Raw genomic sequence first — 23,043 nt, forward strand, 5'->3', positions numbered from 1 at the left:
ATTAACTCAGCAAGTGTCATTTTTGTTGTATTCAAAAAAATATTTTCTATATTACCCTTTGAAGGTGTTTTTGCTTGAAACGTCTCTGCCAATTTCTGTTTGAAAGCAACCTTGAATTTTTATTTTCTTTTCTGCAGCTTGCCACTTCACCCTGAGTTCCGATAGGCCTTCATGCCATCACGTGGCACAGCACTCTACCTCTTTCAATTGGGACAGCAAGGTGCCCAGTGCAATCCTTCTACACGTACATCTTAAAATTTAACTTCTCCACTCTCATGAAAGCACTGACCACGTGTTTCCCGGCTTCCTATAGTCATCTTTCACAACCATTATTCCAACGAAGAAACACGAGCTTTCAAATTGCCCCCGATTTTAAAATGTCCAATCTATACAGCTATCAGATTCTTGTTGTGGACACTTAGAAATAACTTTCTGAAGTGGGGGAAATTCCAATATGAAGCTGACTTGCAGCAAAATACACAACAAGGACACCGTGAGAAATCTTCCTGTCCTACGTAACTTCTAAGCATCGAAATGGGTAAGCAAGCTTTGTATGCTCAAACAGGCAGAACACCACAAACTACATAGAAAACACTTAGTCCATTATTATAAAATCTGTACACAGCAGTAATACTTAAAGAGTGGGCACAAAACACACTTAGATTCGAATAAGAGGTTCTAAGGTAAGCACACTTATAGGTCTTACCTTTCTTTGCTTATGCCTGGCTCGCTTGGCTGCCCGAGAACTGCTTACTGGTTTGGTTTCAGAGCTGTTTATGAATTGTAGCAAGTCTTCCACCTTTCGATGATCAACAACACTTTCCCTTTCAGAGATTTGATCTGGTTTCTTCGGCTGCTCCTCCTTCCTTTTTGTTAGACGTAAACGAAGCTTTTCTCGCATCTCTGCGTAATTTCTACTGGTTGGTGCAGCTGGAGGCTAATGGACATCAGAGAAAAAATTAGTGACTAAATGTGAAAGTTTCTCTGACCTAATACTCTTGAGATTTTGAAGTTTTAGAGACCTTCAAGGTCCAAACTGAAGGTCAAAACCTGAATACCAAACTCCATGTGTGTAGGCATACCTGGGTGGATATTTAACAGGCAACAGATCTCTCAGGCTTGTTGCTAGCTTGTGAGCTTTATTTTCCAATTGGAAGAATGACTGTTTTTGCAGAGGAATGCACAAGTGAGAAGACAAAGGCCTTTAAAAGCAAGAAAGGAGACTTTCATATTTCCTTGTGATCAGCATGCTACATCTGAAGATTTAAGAGAGCAGACCCTTGCTGCCATTTCCATGTTCTATCAAGGCTCTTTCAGAGGTTGGGCTACATGGGCCTGTGGGCCATCACTGTGAAGGGCTGATACCATGCACCGAAGCACACCAGCATACTTCCAGCAGAGTCACATTGATAATACGTTAACGCTGCTGTAAGATGAACTCCTGAACCGTGTTTCGTATCTGCATTCCCATCCGTAGCTCCTGTCTGTCGACTCCTCTTTGCTCCTCCTGCCTGCCTTCCCCTCTCCCCTCCTGCAGCAGATCTGGTGCCCACCTGTTTGCAGTCACACCAGTTCAACTCACTAAACCAACAAAACAAAGCCTATTAACTTTTCAAAATCCTGTAGCGTTCTGCCACTTCAGCACAACAAATAGCTCACTGTGCCGTCAGACGACTGACAATAACAGAGGAAACGCAGGCATGGTGGGAACACGCAAGATACAGGATCCCCTTTCTAGCCCTTCCAGACACAGGGCAGGGGCTATTAATTCACTGCAGGCTTCAAGATGAAGCTGCAGCTTACCAAATACAAAGCCAATAAGCTGAATTTTTACTTAATATAGGAAAAAGAAAGCCAGAGACTCAAATTCCACTAGCAACCTGATTATTAAAACAGACATTATGCACAGATGTACAAATAAGGCCAGTGCAAAATAAAAGTTTAAGTTAAGAAAAATCATAATGTGGCAACTTAATAGTTTCTACCATTTCACTTGTGAAAATGAAAAGGCCGTTAGGAGAATCACTAGCTATGTTATGGGTATGAAGAAAACTTCAAGATGCTCCAACCAAATCCTTAAGGAGTAAAAAAAATTATGGAAAAAAAGATTTTATATAACCTCTATACTTCAAAGCTTCCTAATTTCTTCAAAGCACCTTATAAAGGCAAATTCAAGTCAGCATCTATCAAAATGCACCAGCAAAGAAAATTGTTTGTAATACCGAAAATAGGCAAAATGTGCAGTTTGTGTTTTCCTTTTATAACAAGGATTTAAACTTACACTGCTTGAGTTCTAGGTGAGGGTTTTTTTTTTTTTTAGTGTAACATTAAAATGAGTACTTGGAGAACTAAGATTTGTGGATAGAAGAATGGTTCATAAACTGCCATCATCTTTCTTTTTAAAACATTCCCACATTAAGTTCATTTTTACCCAAACTCACCACAATATTTATATAATTACACTACTATAGATGAACGCATTAATTTTGTAAAGTTATTTACATTGCTAAATTCCCATTTGCAATGTCATAGTCAAACATGGTATCTATTATCCAAGTCAGTTGCTTGCTAAATCTTTTAGCCATTTTTATTACTCTTGAATTGCTTACAACTGGAAAGGCTTGTTTCAATTCTTCATTTCAAAGAGGAAAATTATTTGCTACCCATGCTTTGAGCTTCCTTTTACTACTCATCTCTTCAGCAAGCTCTACACTGCAGCTAAGGGGGTGGCATTAACGTCACGTGCAATTGACGAATACACAACAAAGAAAACAAAATTGGAAATCCAGCAACTTACTCCGCCATGGCCGAAGAACTCACAGTAACAGCAGTCACAGTATTTTCCTTCCTTCTGATTTGTGGATGTTGAGGTACTTGAGCTATGCTCTGAACAGCTGTCTTCATCTTGGCTCTCCTCTCCATCATACTGTTGATGATCATATGTGTTACTGTTATCACAGCGATGGCCCTCACAATCAGGATCACTATGTTGAAGTAAGAAAAAGTTTTTACAAACTCTAGATTATAATACAAATAGCATTTGAAAAAAACAAACATGTACAGCTGTATATACATCTACCAGGAACGACAACTCTCAAACTGGAATGTCAGCCACCAGTGATGCATCAAACCCTAAGGCTTTCTTACAGTAGCTTTCAAATGGAGATGCTCAAAACCAAAAAGAGACATGATGATGCATGGCAAAGTAATTTATGGAAAACTCAGCAGGTAACTCACTGAATAAGTAGCCTACAAAGTGAGCTGTGGAAGTGTTCTTCCTTGTTTTAAAAGGGGTAAAATAATTTCAGAAGCAGAAACTTCTAGCTTTAATTTGGAATGGTTTTGAAACTGCTGCCATCTCATTGCTTGTGGTCTGAAGAGAGCTGTGCAGTCGTAAAATACCAAGCTTATTTCTAAAATCCCCTGGTTGCAGACAGATTTTCAAGCCCTTGACTTAAATTCAGCATCAGCTAAAAACAAGATGTTGCCATTACCCTGTTTGTACCTTACTGTTTTAAGGAGAAAACACAGTCTCTTAAATAAGCAGTAACAGCAATTCGTTCCCTCCATAGGGCTGCTTAAATATATGCCCAACACATCTACTGTTCATTTCTTCTGGAATTGTGATGTGTTCTTGCTTTAACTGTAAAAAGTATTTTAAAAAAATCTCATCTAGCATTGGTATTTCTTTGTTCTTATGTTAAAAAGGTGAAAACATACCATCATCTGTCCTATCTGCAAAACATATGTGAATCTTCCTTCTGAAGTAAGCAGCTCACTCCCCACTCACCCCCTGCCCTCCCATAAAAAAAAGTACAGTTACACAAAAATAAGTACAGTTATCAAAAATTAGTGAGCAAGGCAAAAGAAAAAATGCTCCAATTCAGTATCCTAGTTAAGGAAAAGGTACGCACAACCACTACATATAGCAGTAGGTACCTGACAGCACAAACATTCTGGCTAGTCCAACTGAGCACTCCTAGTATTGCTGTTTCTTGCCTGTTGAGAGTTAGCACTGCAGTGCCCAGCAGAACAGTAGGGTAGTGTGCTACGAAATAACAGACACAGCTCTGTAGAAATCAAAGCTTCATTAGTTCTGTCACTCAGTTGCTAGACTTACCTGCAGACACTTGGCGGGGCACTTACAGAGCTGTCTGTGGTAGAAGTAGGAGGTGCAACCGTAGCAGGACAAAGACCTGAATGAGGATCCACGAATCCAGGGGCTGTTGCAGCAGTTTTGGGGAAAGAAGGAGCAGCAAGATTTGGAAGATGGGGTGTAGAAGCTGGAGACAGTGCAGCAGGAGACAGTGAAGGAAGGGATGCTAAACTGGTAGGACTATTTCGTGGTGCAACCGGTGCAGAATGTCTATGGTCCTCTTTATTAATATTGTGGAACACTTCACCTAAATTGAGGGGAAAAAAAGACATTGCTTATAATTGAAAAGAAATAAGTTTCCATTTAACCACCCCAAAAAATCACTCAATGTAGTAGATATTCTCTGTTTCTGAGAAAAATGGCTATTTCAACATCTATTACCAGTCCCCAAACCCAAATATCAAGGTCTTTAACAAAGTGATAGAATGAGTACAGAGACCACAACTCAAGAGTAGTAAGAACACTGAATAAAGAATCTCAAGACACAAAACATTATTTAAATAAACATGTATAGATCTTTATGATTAAATATTTTTGAGTCACTTACTAAGCTGTGAATTACAACTCCTTACCTATCGATGAAGGTCTCTTGGATGATACTTTGAATTGGTTGCTGCTTGACTGCACTGTTGTAGCTGTGCAAGAAACAGAAGAAGTGGCAGAAGAGGTTGCCATGACAACTTTATTAGCTTCCATAAAGGCATCCTGGAAATTGTACAGACATTTCTTCTTTGCAGCATTTTTCTTCTCTTTGCTGTCAGTAACTGCTGATGCTTCGTTGCTAGATGTAGTAGGAAGTGCTTCGGGTCTTATTTCTGAGAGTGCTGGCGTTAATATATCACTTCCTTCAATTGAAACACACACAGTATTTAAGAATCGTAGAATTACAGAATTGTCTTTATGGTATTTAGAACCAAACATTTCATAATTTAGACGTGATGCTGCGAGACAAACAAGGATATGCTGTGAGTATTGGCTTGATCAGATTAGTGAACTGATCCTCTCCTCCCAAATACCACTCCCTTTCCCTCCCCACCAAACACAGCTGTAGTGAAAGTGTTAAGAAGTCCCAGAGCAGAAGTAAAAAAAACAAACCTTAAAGTTACATGCCAAACATGTTAACAAGTAGCAAAGATGCTACAGATACCTATAGCCATTTATACTTGAAAAATTAAAATTAGATACCTTTTTACATCCTAAGTATATAAGCTTCAACATTGGAAGTCCAGGTTGTACATGCAACAATTACAACATAGGCAGGAACAACATATCCTTCTATCAGTGTGATGTTATAAGCCTTATCTTTACTTATTGGTAATTCCAGACAACGACGGTAACCCCTTTGTGATCAGACCTTCGACACAAGCTTGCCACTAATCATCTGTTGGAACAGCTACTCATAACTACGCTTGTATGGAGATGAGCTACGCTACTGGGGAAGTTTTCTGGAGGTTTTTAATGTCTTTCCTTTCGAGTATCACTTTAGTAGCTTGACCCAACTTAGCAGCAGATCAGTTTAGAAAAAAAAAGCCAAAACACAAAACCAAGCTTCCTTTTTCATTCAAATTACTTTAAAAGGGCATTTTTATATTTGCTATCATGTGAATGGAAAGATATACATATGTTGTTATTTCTTTATTTATTAACCTATTTTATTTCACTTTAACTCTTAGCATCTCCAAAGGCTTCCTGGCTTAAATAAATCACTTGCTATATTTATACCTCCGTTTGAATGACAACATTACCTCTGTGCACTGTAAGAAGGATGTAGTACCACCATGTTACCAGTGCTCTTACGACCCTACAGAAAACGAGCAGGCCTTCATGACAGAAGAATAAAAGTACCTTAAGCTTCCCCTGAATTCCAATTTCTTTGCAACCCTAAGCATCCAAAGACAAAAATTCATCTACCATGACCACAGGTGAAAAATAGTATGCTATTCTTTTGCCTTAAGAGTCCTATCACCAATGCATAGGAACTTATTTTTCAATTTTCAGCCCCACTGAAGTACAAATGGCAGCAAGTCTCTGCCAGCATCCCATCTTATAGGGGTGATGATAAAACCTACCATTCCTGGAAAAAAGTGCCACATTCCACTCAAAATATAAGACTTAACTAGTCAGTGTGAAATAATAACAAAACCTCACCAGGAATTGTATCAGGCAAGAATGTAGCAGGATTCCAGTTCTTGTCATTCATCATCTCTGATCCCCAGAGACTTATAAATTTAGAGCTATTCCAATCTGGAGTGCTCCCAAAACAGCTTGGATAAATATGATCTTGGAGAGATGCATTGAATACTTGATGCTTGTTTGAATGATTCTGAACTGGAGCTGGCGGTAATGCCTACAAAAATAAAGAGTATTTTCCTCATTAATATTCTGTTTGCTTACACAGTCACTCCAACAGCAACATTCAAATCATAAACTGTTTCAATTGTGAAAGGCATTGTGAAAAGCTAAGGGTAATAAACAGTATTTCCCAGAATGATAAAAAGATTGGTTTGATGATTTTTTTTAAAATGCAGATAGTTTATTATACAGATTTTATGTATATATTTTATAATCACAAACATTTCCCTTCTATTTAGATAGAAGATGAACACAAAAAAGCCTTCTCCGAAAATACTTGGGTAAATACATACTACGGGTGGGTCATAATTCTGCATTAAAAATAGTATCTATATCAATGTAGAACTTGTTAGGAATACTACCTTTCAAAGCCCAGGCTGCTGAAAACAGTCCTCTGACATGATAACCATTACCACATAAAACAATTGTGATAAAGGATTACAAACTTCAGGATTGGAAATAGCACAATAGAAGAACTAAACACTTATTATTTGAAAGCATCTTTTAAAAACTTGATTGTATTTGTCTACTCTTTTCACCTCCAGTATTAAAAGATTCCCAACTTGAAACTTAACAAGCAATGAATGCACCTTTTTATTCCCAAAATCATCTTAAAATAGGCCCAATAAAATACTTTTTCCTGTTTTACAGAGGCAAGTTGTTCTGGCGCACCCCATTTCTTCTATCTGAAATTGTTTATTCATATTCTGAAATGTAACTTTCTTCCAGAAACCTTGTGCAATTCAAGCATTATGTTCAATTACTGTCACCTTTTCTTTGGCTTTTTTCAAGCGATTTTCCTATTCCTCCACATTTCATGCAATGAAAGGCTATACAGATGTAGATATAAATATTTTTAATACCATCTGAGTCCATTAACATTTCAGAAACTAATGCCTAAACACTCCCAACCAAGAAAACTTATATACCTGGACTTTTCCCTTCCCCCCCTCCTTTTTTTTTTAAAATCCAGACAGATTTTCATCATCCGACTAATGGTGAAAGCCAGAGCAGCAGGAATACCCTCTATAAAAGAAAATTTGTACATGTCGGTAGAAAAAACATCACACAGACAGAACAGCCTATCCATGATGAAACAAGCCTGATCCAGTCGGGCTTATTAGCTCCTTCACTACCAGCTCTGCTGAATTCATCTGGCTCCTTCAAAGGTGAAAGCTCCCTAAAGCTTCAGCTTCCACATATGTCTTTTTAGCTCCCGCAAAACATAAATACAGGGAGCCCAGCTGGTTCAGGTGGTGTGCCAGAACTAATAGATCTGGCCAACATAATAAAGCCACTCAGTGCTAGCAGCCTGCCACTCTGCATGGGGCTTCTGGTGTAGCCTCGACAATATGCTGCAGATGTTTCACTAGGCAAAGGTCTTTTGAAAGGAAAGACAGCAGAGATCAGGGTACTGCATGGATGAGAACTTGAGTGGCCTGCTACAAAGGGCCTGGGGACAGGTTCTGGAAGGATAGCTCAAGGTGGAGCTTATGACAATTAGGGATTTCAGAGGAATGCCAGCGGGCTGTTGAGAAATGTCAGGCTGGAACATGACAAAAGGAACTGTGCATCGCAACAGAAATACGGAAAGGACACCAATAAGACATGAAAAACAATGAGGATATTAAGGAGAATGGCAAGAGTTAATTAATGATCATCTCAGTGAGCTAATCTACTCTGCTTGCACCCACAGGATCTCTGAACCAGAAGAAGGGAGATGACAGAAACATGTCATACTAATGAGTCTTTGCCCCTTTCAGCAGGTCCCCTGTTTTGACTCAATGAAATATTATGTGAAACTCCACCACAATAATGTTAGTTCTTGCTTCTGACTCAATTCTAAAAGCGGTCACCTGGTCTCAATTTGTTCTGCATCTCCCTCATTCATTACTTACAAGCCTTGGGTCAAAAGAACTTTGCAGAACCTGCAAAAAAAGCAAGTTCTCTCAAAGCAGAGAAATGCGTGTCTTTTTAATACCTCAGTTTTCTCAAAAAATTACTAATACTTTGAACTAGAAACCTCAGGGTATTAATATTCAATTTTGGTGATAAATTTTGACCTCCAGTATATATTAAATGGAGATTTAATTAGTCCTATTACACTGACTAAAGCCCCATTACTCTTCCACCTTTCAAGACTCATTTGATTCTACATTCTTCCTAATCCCAGCAAGGAAATTGTCAGTCTTCCTGATGATAGCTGCTCTTAGCTCTGCCACACAAACCTTTCACCATTTCTGAATCTGTTCTATTCCCTACCCCTCACTATTTCTTCCAAAAGAACTCCTACAAACAGACCACAAACTAAAGCAATTTTTATGGTTTTGACACTTAGTCACCTACTAATTTACACAGGTGTACAGCATTTCTCCTGGGACCAGAACACTTCCACTTTGGCAGGCTTACCTTATTGTGTGTAAAAGGGGAAGCTGTATACAGGGTAGGGTGGATAAGTGGACGAGGAAGGTGTGGAATTGTATGCAAAGGTATATGTCCATGGATGTGAGGATAAAGATGAAGTGCAGGATGTGCAGGTTTTTCAGGATTCATGAACTGATGGCCAGCAGGCAGGCGTCCAGTTGCAAGTGCAGAGGCCGTTAGACCTGAAGCTTCTTGTTTGCAAACGTGACATTCACAAGCATTTGGGCCTTGGTCAGCCTGTAAGTGCAAAATAAAAACACAAAATCAATGTATTTTATAATATAATCAGACAGTTCTCTCCATGATTTCTTCTTAATAATTATAAGTGATTACTTTTGCATACATAATTAATAAATTCAGAGCATCCACCAAATTCTTTCATTATGGAAAACCATTAAGTTAAGTAAAAGCACTAATAGAGGATCTTTATCTCAGTTAAGCATGGAACATCCTAAAGATTAACAGAATTTGATAGCAGATTTTGAATGCCTACTATCAGTGACGACAAGAAAAACACTGATATAAATTATCAAGGAGAGACAGGAAAAGGAACCTTGATAACATTAGGCAATTGCTAGGTAATTATTCCATGACTAGAATGGAATTAGATGTTTATTTTCTGTAATTTCCCAAGTATATGGAAAAACAGTATGCACAGAAAGTAGTAGTAAGGGTTGATTAGCTAATAAAGTTGGAAGAAGTCCTGAGCAACGTTAGGCAGAGCATTGTCAGCTTGCTAAGGGAGGGGGGATCCTTCCCCTCTGCTAAAAACTGGTGAGGCACAGCTGCATTACTGGGTCCAGTGCTGGGCACGGTGCAAGACAGCCGTGAACGTACGGAAGCAAGTCCACCAGAGGGCCACAAAGATGATTCAGGCTTTGAGGCATCTGTCAAGGAGAGGCTGAGCAAGCTGGGACTGTTCAGCCTCAACTGAGAAGGCTCAGGGGGATCTTGCCAGTGTGTGTAAGTACCTGACTGCAGAGGTGGGGAGCAGGTAAAGACAACGGGGCCAGACTCTTCTCAGTGGTATCCCATGAAAGGACAAGAAGAAATGGGCGTAGACTGAAATACAGGCTGAAAATTCCACTCCAAGTGTTTACATACTGATTTTATTGTGAGGATGGCTAAACACTGGAACATGTTACCCACAGCAGTTTTGAAACCTTCATCCTTAGTGATATTCAGAACCCACCCGGATACATGGCTGGGCAACCCTCTCTGGGCAGCCTTGCTTTGGGCAGGAGGGTCAGACTAGACTACCTGCAGAGGTCCCTTCCAAACTCAACTCCCATGCAATTGTGTAATGTGGACATTTCTTACAAAAAATCATATATACCACGGGGAATCGGTGTCTTACTGGAACCTTTAACTGATTGCAATGTACCATTACTCTGTCTTAAAAGGACTCAAATACTCTGGGGGAGAAAAAGCCCAGGAAAGCACAGCTCCATTTCCCTCTCTTAAATTAGGACTTTTTCCTACCACTTTCATTTGGCATTTTACTGGAAGCAATACCAGGAACACTTCCCAGTGGTGATTTCTTCCCAGCAATGTGATAGTAGAGATTTTTTCCCCAAGAAGTAATATTAGCATCTTAGCTTTCTAGAAAAGAATTGACAGGTGGTATCTTCCTCCAATATACCTTCTTCTCAGGAAGAAGTAACACCTCATACTCACTTAATAGCATTACAGCCTTTGCCACAAGGTATTTTTGGCAACCTGAGCCAGGGCTCCATCAATTGCACAGCACAGAAGTGCTGCCTGATGGTCAGAGAGAACCCCCTATGCTCCAGCTTGTGTTCATTGCCTCTTGGCCTGGCCCTCACTGAGAAGAGTCTGGCTCCATCTTCTTTGCAACCTCCCTTCAGGAATTTGCAGGCATTGTTGAGATCCCCCCCAAGCCTCCTCTGCTCCAGGTGGAGCAGCCCCAGCTCTCTCAGGCTCTCCTCACAGCAGTGCTGCTCCAGGTCCTTCAGCACCTTGGTGGCCCTCTGTTGGGCTCTTTCCAGGATGTCCATAGCTCTCCTGTAGCGGGGGCCCAGAATTGCACACAGTGCTCCAGGGGTGGCCTCAGCAATGCTGAGTAGAGGGGAAGAATCACCTCTTTTGATCTAGTAAAAAGAGAAACTCCAATAGATAATGCCAAAAGATCTCAAATGCATATGTAAAATTAATCACATCCAGCATTACAAGGTACTCAGCCCTGATAACATGATCAGGCTAAAAAAAGTCAGAGCAACTAATTATTTTTTCCTCAAAAATAAAAAGAGAAAGGTTAAACACCCCCTTTCACCTTGCATTTTAGTTTACCTCCCTAAGGCAAGCAGACTTACATAATCTCAGCAGCACTTGATTTTCCACAACAAAAGCTGGATCTGTTCACCAGTTTCAAGCTAGTTTGACAGATGTCTCAACCCGTTTAAGCATTATGGCATTGGTCAGCCATACACAGAAAAAAAGATTTTTCTTTCAGTGAGCATGTTGAGACGTTGTAGCTTAATACCCATAACGCAGGAGAAAATCCTTTCACCAGAGGGCCTTACAGACATCCGAACCCCGGGGAAACATCGAATGGGAGTTCCCACCTGACTATCATCTAAGCCCTCAAAGCTGCCCCCTCCAGTGTAGAGTCTTTTGTACAATAAGCAATAAGAGCGACTGATATTTTCTCTCTCAAAGCAGTGAACCCATGTTATAGCTGCAGGGTAACTCAGATGGAAAGCCGCACAAAGACAAGTCCAGTGGATGCTTTGCTTTGGTGCTCATGGAACTATTTGTTCAGCTGTTAAACCAGACACTGCTACCTGCTGAGCAAATACTCTGGGTGGTTTAGTGACCTTACAGTAAAGAGCTCAATCTTAACCAAAAAAAAACCAACAACAAACCACACGTCATGATGCATGCAACAGACCCTACAGAAGGTTTCAACAAGGCAAATTAGTCCTCAGATACAGTATTATAATACGCTCATTAACCATGCACTCTCACTGTATGCCCCCCAACAGTAATTTCACACAACATTAACACGTAGCAAAGACCAAGACCAAGTTTCCAAGAAGAAATGTTTGAGTTTGTTTCTCACACGTGCAGGCAGGAAGAAACTCTTTTCCCTTTTACTGAAAACACCTTCAAAATAAGTAACATCCGTTCATGAGAAAGGAAGATAGTAACCATGACAGTATACAATCAACTGAAACTTATTTTAGATATCATAGGTAACCACAGGTAACTTAATGGATTTAACCTTAAATATAAAATTAAAATTGAAGACATAACTATTATCATTCAAGCAGCCACATTTCTGAAGTCCATTTACTAGAAGGTTCTTTTGTAGATTACTATACCTGCTGACTAGGGTAAGAAGGTGGTGGACTATCCATTTTTGCTTCATCTTTCCTTAATGCCCTTTTTCCTAGAGACATTTCCTCCTTTTGAGTCCCTGGTGGTTCACCACTGCTCTCCCCATCCGCTTCTTCATCATCTGCTTCTGAGGAACTGCTGCTAGTACTGCTCACCTGAGGAGACTAGACAACATTAACTTATTAACATCGGAGTGAAGGACAAGCCTTTCTCTAGCAAAAGAAGTCCAACTGCCAGAAAAAAGTAGGACAATGTAAATGTTGTACCTCATCTTTCAATGCCATGTTTTCACCTCCGCCATTTAGCTCACTGTGAATTCCATTCATGTTGGCTACCACCTCTGCATCATCATAATTATTTAGCGGGTAAATATCAGCAAATTTTGCCGATAATGGTGCAACATCTTCATCATCACTACCACTGAGGGGAAGAGAGGCTTAGATAAATCACAGCGCTCAGGAACCTCGGTTATCGTGAAAGCACTCACCAAAATGAAATAAGATGGAGTATCATTTATATTAAAATCCCAATTGGGAGTCGAAGTATTTTCTTTCGAGTTGTTTACCCGACCTTATTTTTTTAAAGCAAGCAAAACCAAATAACCTGCTGTACAGCCCTACGGAATGTAGTAAGTGCATGCCTGAACACAAGATCTGTACTCAGATTCTCTGCTATTTCTATGTAAAATATTTTCCAACAACGTCTTGTGACCAAGAAATTTGTTATCTTAATAATGACAGGATACAAATGACCTTTAATTTGATGAAAAAGCCTTCTTATGCCAATTATTTCATTTAAAGCAGGTGTGAAGTGGCAAGGAGCACACTGTAGAATTTAACTTTTTCCATCATTAAGTGTCAAACCAGTCAGTATAAGTACTGAATATTCAACGTGTCATAGTAAATCTTAAGTTTCTCAATTGCTAGACGACCCCACACCTGTGTGCTTTTCAAAGTCTGCTCTAAAATACTTAATGAAAGTCTTCTCACAGACAGCTAGAACAGGCATGTTTTATTACCCACTCCAGGGAAGTGTTGCAAAGATCGCTGTAAAAACATGAAATAACCAATCCCGAGCTCTTAAGAGCTCTTAGACTGTGCACCATATCTTTTTGCATTCCATGAGACACTTCACCAAAATTTAAATTATGTGCTGACACCACTAGGCACACTTCAAATGTGGAAAGAGCAAATCAAACAAGTAGACTTAGGTCCAATACAAGAAATAAAATGACTCTTCCCTAAGAAGCAGTAGCATTTCCCTAAAAAAAAGGGCTTCTTACAGTAAGTAATACTTGAATTTAACTTCGTTAGCCTCTGAAGAGACAAAATTACCTATTTTGGACATTTCAGCACCAGATCTAGTTTACAGAAATTACAAAGCACATATTTACATAGCTAACCATACTACCACATAACCTTTTTTCAAACACGTCCCAAAGTCCCACTATTAAAGATTAAACCACTGATTATAGTGTTAAATAGTGAATACTTAAACTAAACTTAGTGAAGTGATATTCAGAAACATCCCATGCATTTGCACCTTCTTCATTCATCACGTGGTACTAACGCAGAATCCTGATGACAATTCCTTGACTGTACTGATAACATTCTGATAACTGTACTTCATTAACATTCCCACCATTACTGAGTCTTGTTGTTGCTCTCCTTCTTTAAAACATTTTTAGAATATCACATGACGAGACTGCTGGCTAGATCCACCCAAACCACATACAGAAGTCAGCCAACCAGTTTTATCCCCTCAGAATTATGGAAGAGGCAAAAGCCTACCATTAGCCTAAAGCCTCAAATCTGAGGATCGTTGTGATCTCAATGAAGAAAAAGGGTGGCAGATACTTCTGACAGGGAGAATAATTTTTGATGCAAGTCTCAAGTTAGCACACCTTTAACAAGCCTAATCAAAGCTAGCTAGGAACTAAACTGAATCTTACGAAGTCACCATCCCTCAAAGAAAAGATTATCATTTCCCTTACTCAAACTATAAAAACGCAGCATTTTAAATTGATGCTCTAAAGTAGACCAGTATCTGATGCCCTTGTAATCTCAAAGCAGAAAAATACAACATTTCTAGCAGTATTAAGTCAACATCTTCGGAAGTTTTTAAAAACTTTTCTTTAGATGTTTGCACAGCATACAGCACTGGACTTGTGGTCTTCTGAATACAGTATCAGGATTAAATATTTTGATGCAAAAATAGCATTATCTAATGATGGTTAGCCTACGTAACTTCGCTTAAGTTCAATTCACTATTTCAAAATTTTAAAATAGAAGAACTTACAAAGTTGGCGCAGAACCATTGTCTGCGAGGATCAGCCTTGGATGTTGCTGAATTGTAATAGGCGAGCTGGAACCTGATCCTGAACTTGCTGAAGACATACTAGGTGGGCGGATCTCAGACAGATAATCTGGAGCAGAATCGATTTGTAGTGGTAACTGGTTAATGTGGATATCATCCGTTATAGGAGAATCCATGATGCCACACGTTAAAATGTGTGAAAGGCTGCAGTCATCACAAGTACATCTGTTCAAGAATTAAGGTTACAGATATTTACGACCTTGTTTGAGAAGCATTCATTTAAAGTAACCAGACTCTTTCTCACAATAACATATTTCCTTTTTTCCTCTAACACAAGAACTTAATCATTTATTATGATTTCAAGTTAAAAACATCTCACCTTCTTCTATAATTACAGTTGGGACAGTCAGGCATGCTCAAACGTGATGACAGCATGTGTCTCATTGTGTCTGTGAAGTTGTTCTCCCCAGCTAGTGCTTTCTTGTTATTAAGCTGAAGTAAATTATAAAGGCAATGTTTTAGTAGTGCAAATCTTTCCATTAACAATTCAATGGCACATCATGATCAACGTATCACATAATCAAAAAGGGTACTTGGGGAAAAGTATTTTACAATATACAGTTTTATGAAAGTGTTGTTTTTGATCACAAGTAAAAAGGTAGTAAGTTACAGGCAAATTTTTGGCACTGAAGCTCTTCAAAGAAAGTATGTTTCTCCACTGAAACAGTAAAGCAGCCAAGTCCACCTCATTTGTAAATGCACCCTGCATGGTATTTCTGCTGACGCACTCTGAACTTGAGCAATTCTTGTCATGTTTCATGGTATGCACAAAAGGACACTGCTGACAAATGGAGAAAGAATGCAAACTTACCTTTAGCTTGCAAAAAATAATTAGGACTAATTCTGCAGTTACAATGGGATAGACTCAAGGAACAAAGTAGCTGCCCAAAACAGGACTTCACCACATTACTGAAAAAATCTAAATAACCTCCAACTGGCAGATGCCTAATCCTGAAAGCACCTAATTTCATTAGATACCTACAAACCTTAGGTTAAACAAGGATGTGCCTAAGCTTCCACTTCTGTAGATGCCCAGACCTGACCCTTACCTAAGCAGCCACGGGCTTACAGCTCACTTAAGCCCAATTAGGATCAAGTAAAAAGAGGATTCTCCCTCAAGTCCTCTGAGGGGCCTGGTTTAACAGACGTTCTAAACTTGTGGTTAACACAGGCTTAATGTTCCTTAAAGAAAAAAGTACTGAATACTGTTTTGAGACATCGCCAATTTAAGCTTAAGTTTATAAAAACGTACAGTCAAACTCTCTCTGGCTCAAGACTAGCATTTCTTCTTGTACATGCTTCCATATTCTTCCTGTACGGGAACAGACAGGTTCCCCATCCAGTCTTTTGACTCTGGCCTAGTCCCTCTATACTCTTACAGAAAGCATAATACATGCTTGAAGTCTTCCAGGATAGAGAAAAGAGTACTGTGTCTTAAACAGCAGATAGTTAAAAGTAAAGTGGTAACTGCTAGTGGCCCCTCTTTGGCTACACCTTAAAAATGAGCAGGTACCTCTGCTCAGGCTTTACCCCACAGAACAGATGCACAAGCCATCTCCAGAGCCCTAACAGATGCAGTCAGCCACCCTGCTGCTGCGGCTCACGCTCCCCAGCTCTGCACACATGAGGGAATTTAATACGCTCTTGAACACAATATTCCCTATCCCATGCGTCATGGCAGCTCCACGCTTAATGTATTGGCTGTTTTGGATCTCCCATCCTGAGGCATCAGAAATTCCTCTGATTTCATAGGGAATTTTAACACCACATAATCAGTTTTAAGACTACAGTGCTTATGTTTTACCTTTTAGTTACTAAGTTTATATACTCATCTTGGATCTTGCTTTCTGTAATTTAGCTGACCAAGCTCCAAGCCTGGCAAAGTCACAGAATTAGGTCATAGAAAGCTAGTACAGTATACTACACTCAGATGTTTACATCTTAAAAATATACATGAAACATTAGTATAACTTAGTATGGTATAAACAAATCCTACCTGCTCTTCAATAAAACGCCTCTGTTTAAAAAATTCCCAGTCTTCTTTTAGCATGCGTTGCTTTGTTTTCATTGCCATCTAAAACAGAATTTAAGGAAAACTCATTGGTTTAATCATAGAAATTGTAGGCTGTGGTCAGTTGGTCTATCAAAGTCTCATGAGATGTAACTGATCTACACCATTTTGGAAGTACTTTCATACTCAGTCAATATGATGTTTAGTTTATTTGTTAATCCTTTGATTTGAATCCCTTAAGTAAAAGATTTTATATTCATTTACACTACTCTTTAGTCTAATTTTTCCACTACTATTAATATTTTTTCTCAAATTAAATATTTTCATAGAATTTTTGATAAAATGTGCTTGTCGTTAAACCTTTAACATCTCAGATGCATTGAAATCCATCAATATCTAGTGACAGGAGTTTTGGCAAGGCCTCAGTATAGGTGCAGAGCAAACTCACGTACCACACGTGGAACTAGCCATCTAATCTGAGTGAAAAAATTAGAAGAGCAAACATAAGATTAAGTAACAACCTAGACTAACACTATTTACTGCTTTTATCTCAATCTATTTCATGCCCGTGATTTATTTAAGGCTGGAGAAATATTATATAATTATTTGACCTTGAATGACACTGCACAAAGTGCACAGAGCTCATAACTTTTTGTATACAAATGATCTTATTCTGATTTAGCAAACAAACTCACTGACAGAACCCAAAAGCTTCCATGAACTTTAACACGGCAAAACACAGGAACAAAGCTTTTCTTACTGTACCTTACAGCTTTTTAAGAACACTAATTCATCAGCGAGGAAAAACAATTATCTCGGTTCTTTTACTTTTTGATTTACCTGGTTAATAAAAAGAATTGCAGCAACAGAATATACCACACTCCTTCATTAAGATATGTTAATGAACCAAAGTGCAGTAGGTTATACCACTAGTAATCTTTTTCTTTAAAAATGTGCCTCCAAAAATTTATCCCTTGATCTAAAGTTATAAGCCTTAATATTAATTTAAGCATTTTATTGCTATTACCATTATTTAACTGGGGAAAATGAAATTCTAAAGCTGGGGATTTGAAACTGCATTAAGTGGTAAAGTTTTGCCTAATGGATTTTTGACACAATTAGCAGCATATAATTCTAATTACTACTGTGAATTTTTATTTCCCTTATTCCAGCGAGGTTACAATCGCAACAAAAAAAAAGGAGTTTATCATGTGTTCTTAAAAAAACAGCGCAGATGAAACATTCTTGAATCATTTGTACCGCTTCCTAGGCACACTAATGAGTACTGCAGAGCCTAAAGCCAAAAACATTGGAGATTTCATCTCCTCTGTACTATCAGTTTCTAAGCATCCTTAAGCTACAATCAAAACTATCAGTACTCACTGCTTTAGGTGTCCAGACACCTAGCTGAACCCTCACCACTAAAACGAAGCACCTACATTTGCTATACATCACGAGAGAAGATTTTAATGCCAAAGAATGAAGTTTAAAAACAGCCAGTGCATTAACTGGGAGCTGCCTACTCAAGTCTGCCAAGAAACTAGCAAGGAAAATAGCATGGTTTAAATCCTGGCACTCTTAAGTATTAATGGGCTGAAGTTAGTTTCCCTACTTCCAGCTTAGCAGCCTTTCCTATACCATGTCTGCAAGTATCTTAACTTACTCGTTCCATAAATAATAGGCAATCAGTCCATCCATCTCCACCCCCCACCCACAAATATTTGCTATTTCAGCAGAGCAAAGCATCTTCAACACAAACCTCGTGATTCATGCCCAAGAAATCTTTTGGGAAGTGGTATACAGAAATTCAGATGCCATCAGAATGAGAAATGTACACTCCAGTCTTATGCATCTGCAATGAATATGCTAGCACTGCTGCCCAGCCAAGAAGAGATGTCTACTATGACTAACTTCTGCCTTTTTTATTTAAGGCTAAAAACTGTTTGAGATCTATCAGACAAGGCAAGTTGAACTGAGACTGGCAAGTGATCTCAAACAGATTTAAACGGGAAGCAAAACCAACAGTTTGGTCACAACTGACACATTACAGTAGATCACCTGTAAGAAACTCTGATGCTTAAACATGTATCACAGGATGCTTGTTGTTTCCGAATTTTAAATTCTGTCGAATGTGTATAATACCTTTGAGCATCACAAATTTCACCTGTGAATCTAAGTTATTTCCCTAGCCTGTTTCACTAGAAATAATAAAAAATTAATTCCTCTTACCACAAACTCTTAGCACCAAGAAATAGCCAGAGATGTGTTTAGATATGTACGTTCCATAAGGACAACAGAATAACTACGCCCGTAAAATACTATAAAGTGTATCTCCTACTATGCTGACCAGGAGTGTAACACATCACATGTGAATAGGAAAAGGTGAGAAAGAAGCTCTCCCTGCACTCTTGGGGAACTGGGCAAAGGCATTTCTATATTCCTTTCTTCTGTGGAAGCCAGCAGAATTAAAAAAAAAAAAGGGAAACACCCACCAAGTACGTATGATTATCTAGCCTTTACTTACGGAAATGATTCAAACACATTTACAACCTCCCAAGTTAAATGTCATCTAAATTTGGTAAACAGTAGGGCCTGGACGTACAGGCTGTATGTATTGAAACTCTTGTGTATCACAGATACCCTGAACATCTTCCTCATGTCATCTTAATGTGTCACCAAGAAAGGTGTTGATATGAATGAATGCTTTTCCTGAATTTTATCAGTTTACACACAATATAGGAGTGTATTACTGTTACAAGCCTGTGCATGATGCAGCTGCCTTACAGTGTCTTTAGAAAAAATGCATTATTTGTATTGCTTGCAAAAGCTGTTCATTCCCCCCCCCCCCACCCCCCAAGAACAAGTAACAACACACACTGTAGGAGAGGGCTGTTAATTTTGCCCACTCATGTCCTGTCTAAATTTTGGGTATAGCTTCACAGCTGATAAGGGAGGACCATTCTTTTATTAGCTGCTGGTCTGCATGCTCTGACCTTTGATACACCAGAAATAAAAGCACACAATTTTGTTAAGCCAAGAGGCAACAAATAATCAAGATGCACTCACTGTTAAGATCCACAGTTTCCATAGTAGCTGGGCTTTATGATTTTTACCTTGTTGACAAAAATATCACTGCAATTTTAGGTACGATGGTCATGCCAAATGATGCAGTTTTGATCAAGAAAGAATAGTCATGGGTAACATCACCACAGACTTTAAGGTGGGACTGTGAAATGCTTTTCTATGCATAATTACCAATACAACCTATAAAATTTGGTTACTTTTAAAAATTGTTTCCCCCCATAAACCCTTTGCAGGGTTTTTTAAATTCATTAATATGAATGTCATGCTATGTTTCCACAAATGCACAAGGGGTTTCCATTTGCATCAGGGTATGGGATTTACTGAGTAGATAAAAAATGCTCTAAGAAGCACTTGTGGTAACTGCCTGGTCACCTGATACAGAGAAACAGGAAATCAGCTGAGTTGATTCTGAGGGGGGCACATATCAAATAAGACGCTCAATATGAATGCAACTCTACACAAATTCCATCTTTTGGCAAAATTAGTGCATGACGAGAAGGGAACCGAGTTCCTTTTCTTACTGGAGAGGCAGCATCCGACAGCCACAGCACTGATACCATGGAAAAAATGAATTTAGTAACACAAAGTGAGATGATAAAATTTCACTGAGATGCCATTTGTTATTTAGGTGCACAAAAGCAGCCTGACCAAGAGAAAAGCTTCCTAAACTCCCTAATTGAAGGTATAGGAATTAATGGTAGAAGTTTAGTTAAACCTTCATCACAGGGAAGACCCTCTGGAGGACATTTACAGAGTACTGTAACACTTCAAAATATCCTGTTATCTGTAAGACTAATGTAGCATTACTAAGTTTCAAATTAGATCTCTATACTCATAATGCTCATAAAACTTTAAAATACGAGCTCTATGAAACTTTATCTCCAAGTTCAAGACAAATTCTTTCTTCTATTACACTTAATATTGAACTGAACGCTATCCAAAGCCTTATCCTAAGGCATTATAAAAATTTGAAATCTTTATAGACAAAAACCAAGGGAGTCATTTTGGGAGAGCATAAACTATCACTGTCCAAATAAACAGCCAACATTCCTCAGAAGTAAACTCTTGACAATGAAGTCAGTGCAACACCACCGTTTTCTGTAATGTAGCACAGACCCAGAAGAATCAGCTGTTAGAACACACAATTATAAAGCAGGTAGCTACAGATGCCACTGTACATCTACAAATATCTGTACATCTGTACAAATATTTATGTAGTGAGACTTGCAAGTTCTGGTTTTGAATGTGATATGACAAAGTTCATATCACAATATGCAACACGTATAAAGAAGTTAAAAATCATTTCAAGGCAATGTCTTGCTATGAATTTCATTTAATACAATTATTTTGGAAGCCTAGTTTTTGGGGATTCCTCCCCCAACCAGCAATGTCTAGGGAAGAAAGTTTCACATTAATACACCATGGGTAATCTACAGACTGAATTCACTGAAAAATAATCAAAGAATCTCTAAAACAGGGCGTAACCATCTAATGCAACAATTTGAAGATATTTCTGTACAATCACCATTATGTTTTATTGTGTTAGGATTCTTTTCTGTTTTCCAAGACTGACATCACTGAAAACTGAAAAAAGTATCATTTTGTAGCTTCAAAGCCTCCAGATAAAAATACCAAAGAAACTCTTCACCGGAGGCATAGCCTTGCATGAGCTGCTCCCTTATATGATTAGTCATGAAACTGTTTACACAGTTCTTACCTGTTCATCGACATAATCATCTATTCTTTTCTGGCATTCAAGCCATGCTTCAGCAACTTGACCCATTTCCTGTTCCAGCTGATGATACCTTTGTAGCAAGGTACTATACATATCTTCACTACAGGAATCGTGTGTTGTTCCGACCCTGGAAGTTCAAACAGTGCTTGTTACTGAAGAGATATTCGACTGAAAAATCACACCGAGTTCTGCCAGCCTGTAAAATGCTGTTAAAGTGACATTATCGATATACCTAGGCCCACATAGCTGTCTGTATCCCAAAATGAGTATTTTTAGTCATTTTTCAAAAAATAACCAACAACTGCTTGTTCCTGTGCTCTGTAACCAATAATAGCAAGAATGTGGGAAGTGCAACATTTCTGGAGCCTCTTTCCCACGGGCAACCAGATGTCAGCCCTACTGAGCCATGTTTATTCAAATTTTATTGCTTGATATATTTATCTTTCCAAATTCTAAAGGGTAAATATACAAGTTGACTGTTCACTGAGGAGTGAAATGGTAAAAATAAAGCTAGAAGCTTGTTAATCAGAACCCTCATGATCGATGCTAAAAAGATTACTACACTAGCTCCAGTTTGGGAAAATGCTACGGAATGACACAACTGAGAATTTGGTTGCATGCAGTCATCTACTATCGCTTGAGCAGCAACATCAACTTCAAGATGTGCTTATGCCATTCACTGATGACTGGCTCTGTAAGGAGCCCCATAAATAGGATAAAGACTTAATTTCGTTTCTACTGCTACATTTTTGTACAGCAAAGTCTTTAAAAAAGGATTCGTAAGAGCACATCATCACGATGACTCTTAAGAAAATAAGCAAGCTCCCTAAATCTTGACTTCAAAAACAACAACAAAATTCTTAGAAATTATCAGTTTAAGGCACACTGAATTGTAATGACCTATGAATTGACACAAGTAGACTAAAGGTTTTCAACATTTCTCCTGCTCAGTAATTAAGAGGAAATTGGCTGATACTTCACCAAGCACAAAGGTTGCGTGGTTGATCAAAGCCTCAACAAGCCTGTGCCAAAATCAAAATTCGCACATCTTAACACTTGACATTAAAGCCCTGACACAGCATTTCTGGAGGTTTGCTACAGATTTCCACAGCATCAGGATACTAATCCAACTCAGGAACTACAAAGCCCTGTCTATGACCTGGCAAAGAACAGAGCCCTTAATTTTAAGATGGCAGCTAAGCTTAAACAAGAGTTGAGCAAACAGACAACTGACAACAGTAAGCATCAAGTTATAGCCATTAGTATCAATTTGCCAATGAACTTGAGTTTCATGTCCTTTTTTTGATGAGAACCTGCAACACAACCACCTTAGAAGGCTATGCAAGCAATTCTGCTCATTAGAAACCTAGGGAAGTCCTTTTTTGGTAGGGTACAAAAAAGACTTGAGCACCGTCAGTTCCAGTTACTAGATCACAATCACTTTCCCTAAAGCCTGTGTTTTTGCTATGATGCAATTATGTGAATTTCTGGTTCTTACTATGCAGAAGTGAAGAATTTGTTCTCACAGCTGCAGTTGAATAGAAG

The 23,043-nt window shown here is 38.7% G+C and overlaps 1 protein-coding gene across 2 annotated transcripts in view; it reads right to left on the minus strand.

Moving 5' to 3' along the window:
- FAM193A (family with sequence similarity 193 member A) overlaps nucleotides 1-23,043 on the minus strand; it is a 77,632-nt gene that overhangs the window by 8,217 nt on the left and 46,372 nt on the right. Inside the window, exons 8-19 of one of the 2 annotated variants that reach the window (XM_083833005.1) lie at nucleotides 21,481-21,625; nucleotides 16,665-16,742; nucleotides 14,988-15,100; nucleotides 14,591-14,833; nucleotides 12,559-12,712; nucleotides 12,277-12,456; nucleotides 8,918-9,169; nucleotides 6,305-6,503; nucleotides 4,729-5,001; nucleotides 4,121-4,403; nucleotides 2,798-2,984; nucleotides 707-937 (exon numbers count right to left, since the gene is read on the minus strand). In XM_083833005.1, the coding sequence (XP_083689131.1) occupies nucleotides 707-937; nucleotides 2,798-2,984; nucleotides 4,121-4,403; nucleotides 4,729-5,001; nucleotides 6,305-6,503; nucleotides 8,918-9,169; nucleotides 12,277-12,456; nucleotides 12,559-12,712; nucleotides 14,591-14,833; nucleotides 14,988-15,100; nucleotides 16,665-16,742; nucleotides 21,481-21,625 (2,338 nt within the window). The remainder of the gene's footprint in view (nucleotides 1-706; nucleotides 938-2,797; nucleotides 2,985-4,120; nucleotides 4,404-4,728; nucleotides 5,002-6,304; nucleotides 6,504-8,917; nucleotides 9,170-12,276; nucleotides 12,457-12,558; nucleotides 12,713-14,590; nucleotides 14,834-14,987; nucleotides 15,101-16,664; nucleotides 16,743-21,480; nucleotides 21,626-23,043) is intronic. The other variant, XM_083833006.1, reaches the window with a different exon arrangement.

This window comes from Anser anser (genome assembly GCF_964211835.1).
Source record: "Anser anser genome assembly, chromosome: 4".
Lineage (NCBI taxonomy): Eukaryota > Metazoa > Chordata > Aves > Anseriformes > Anatidae > Anser > Anser anser.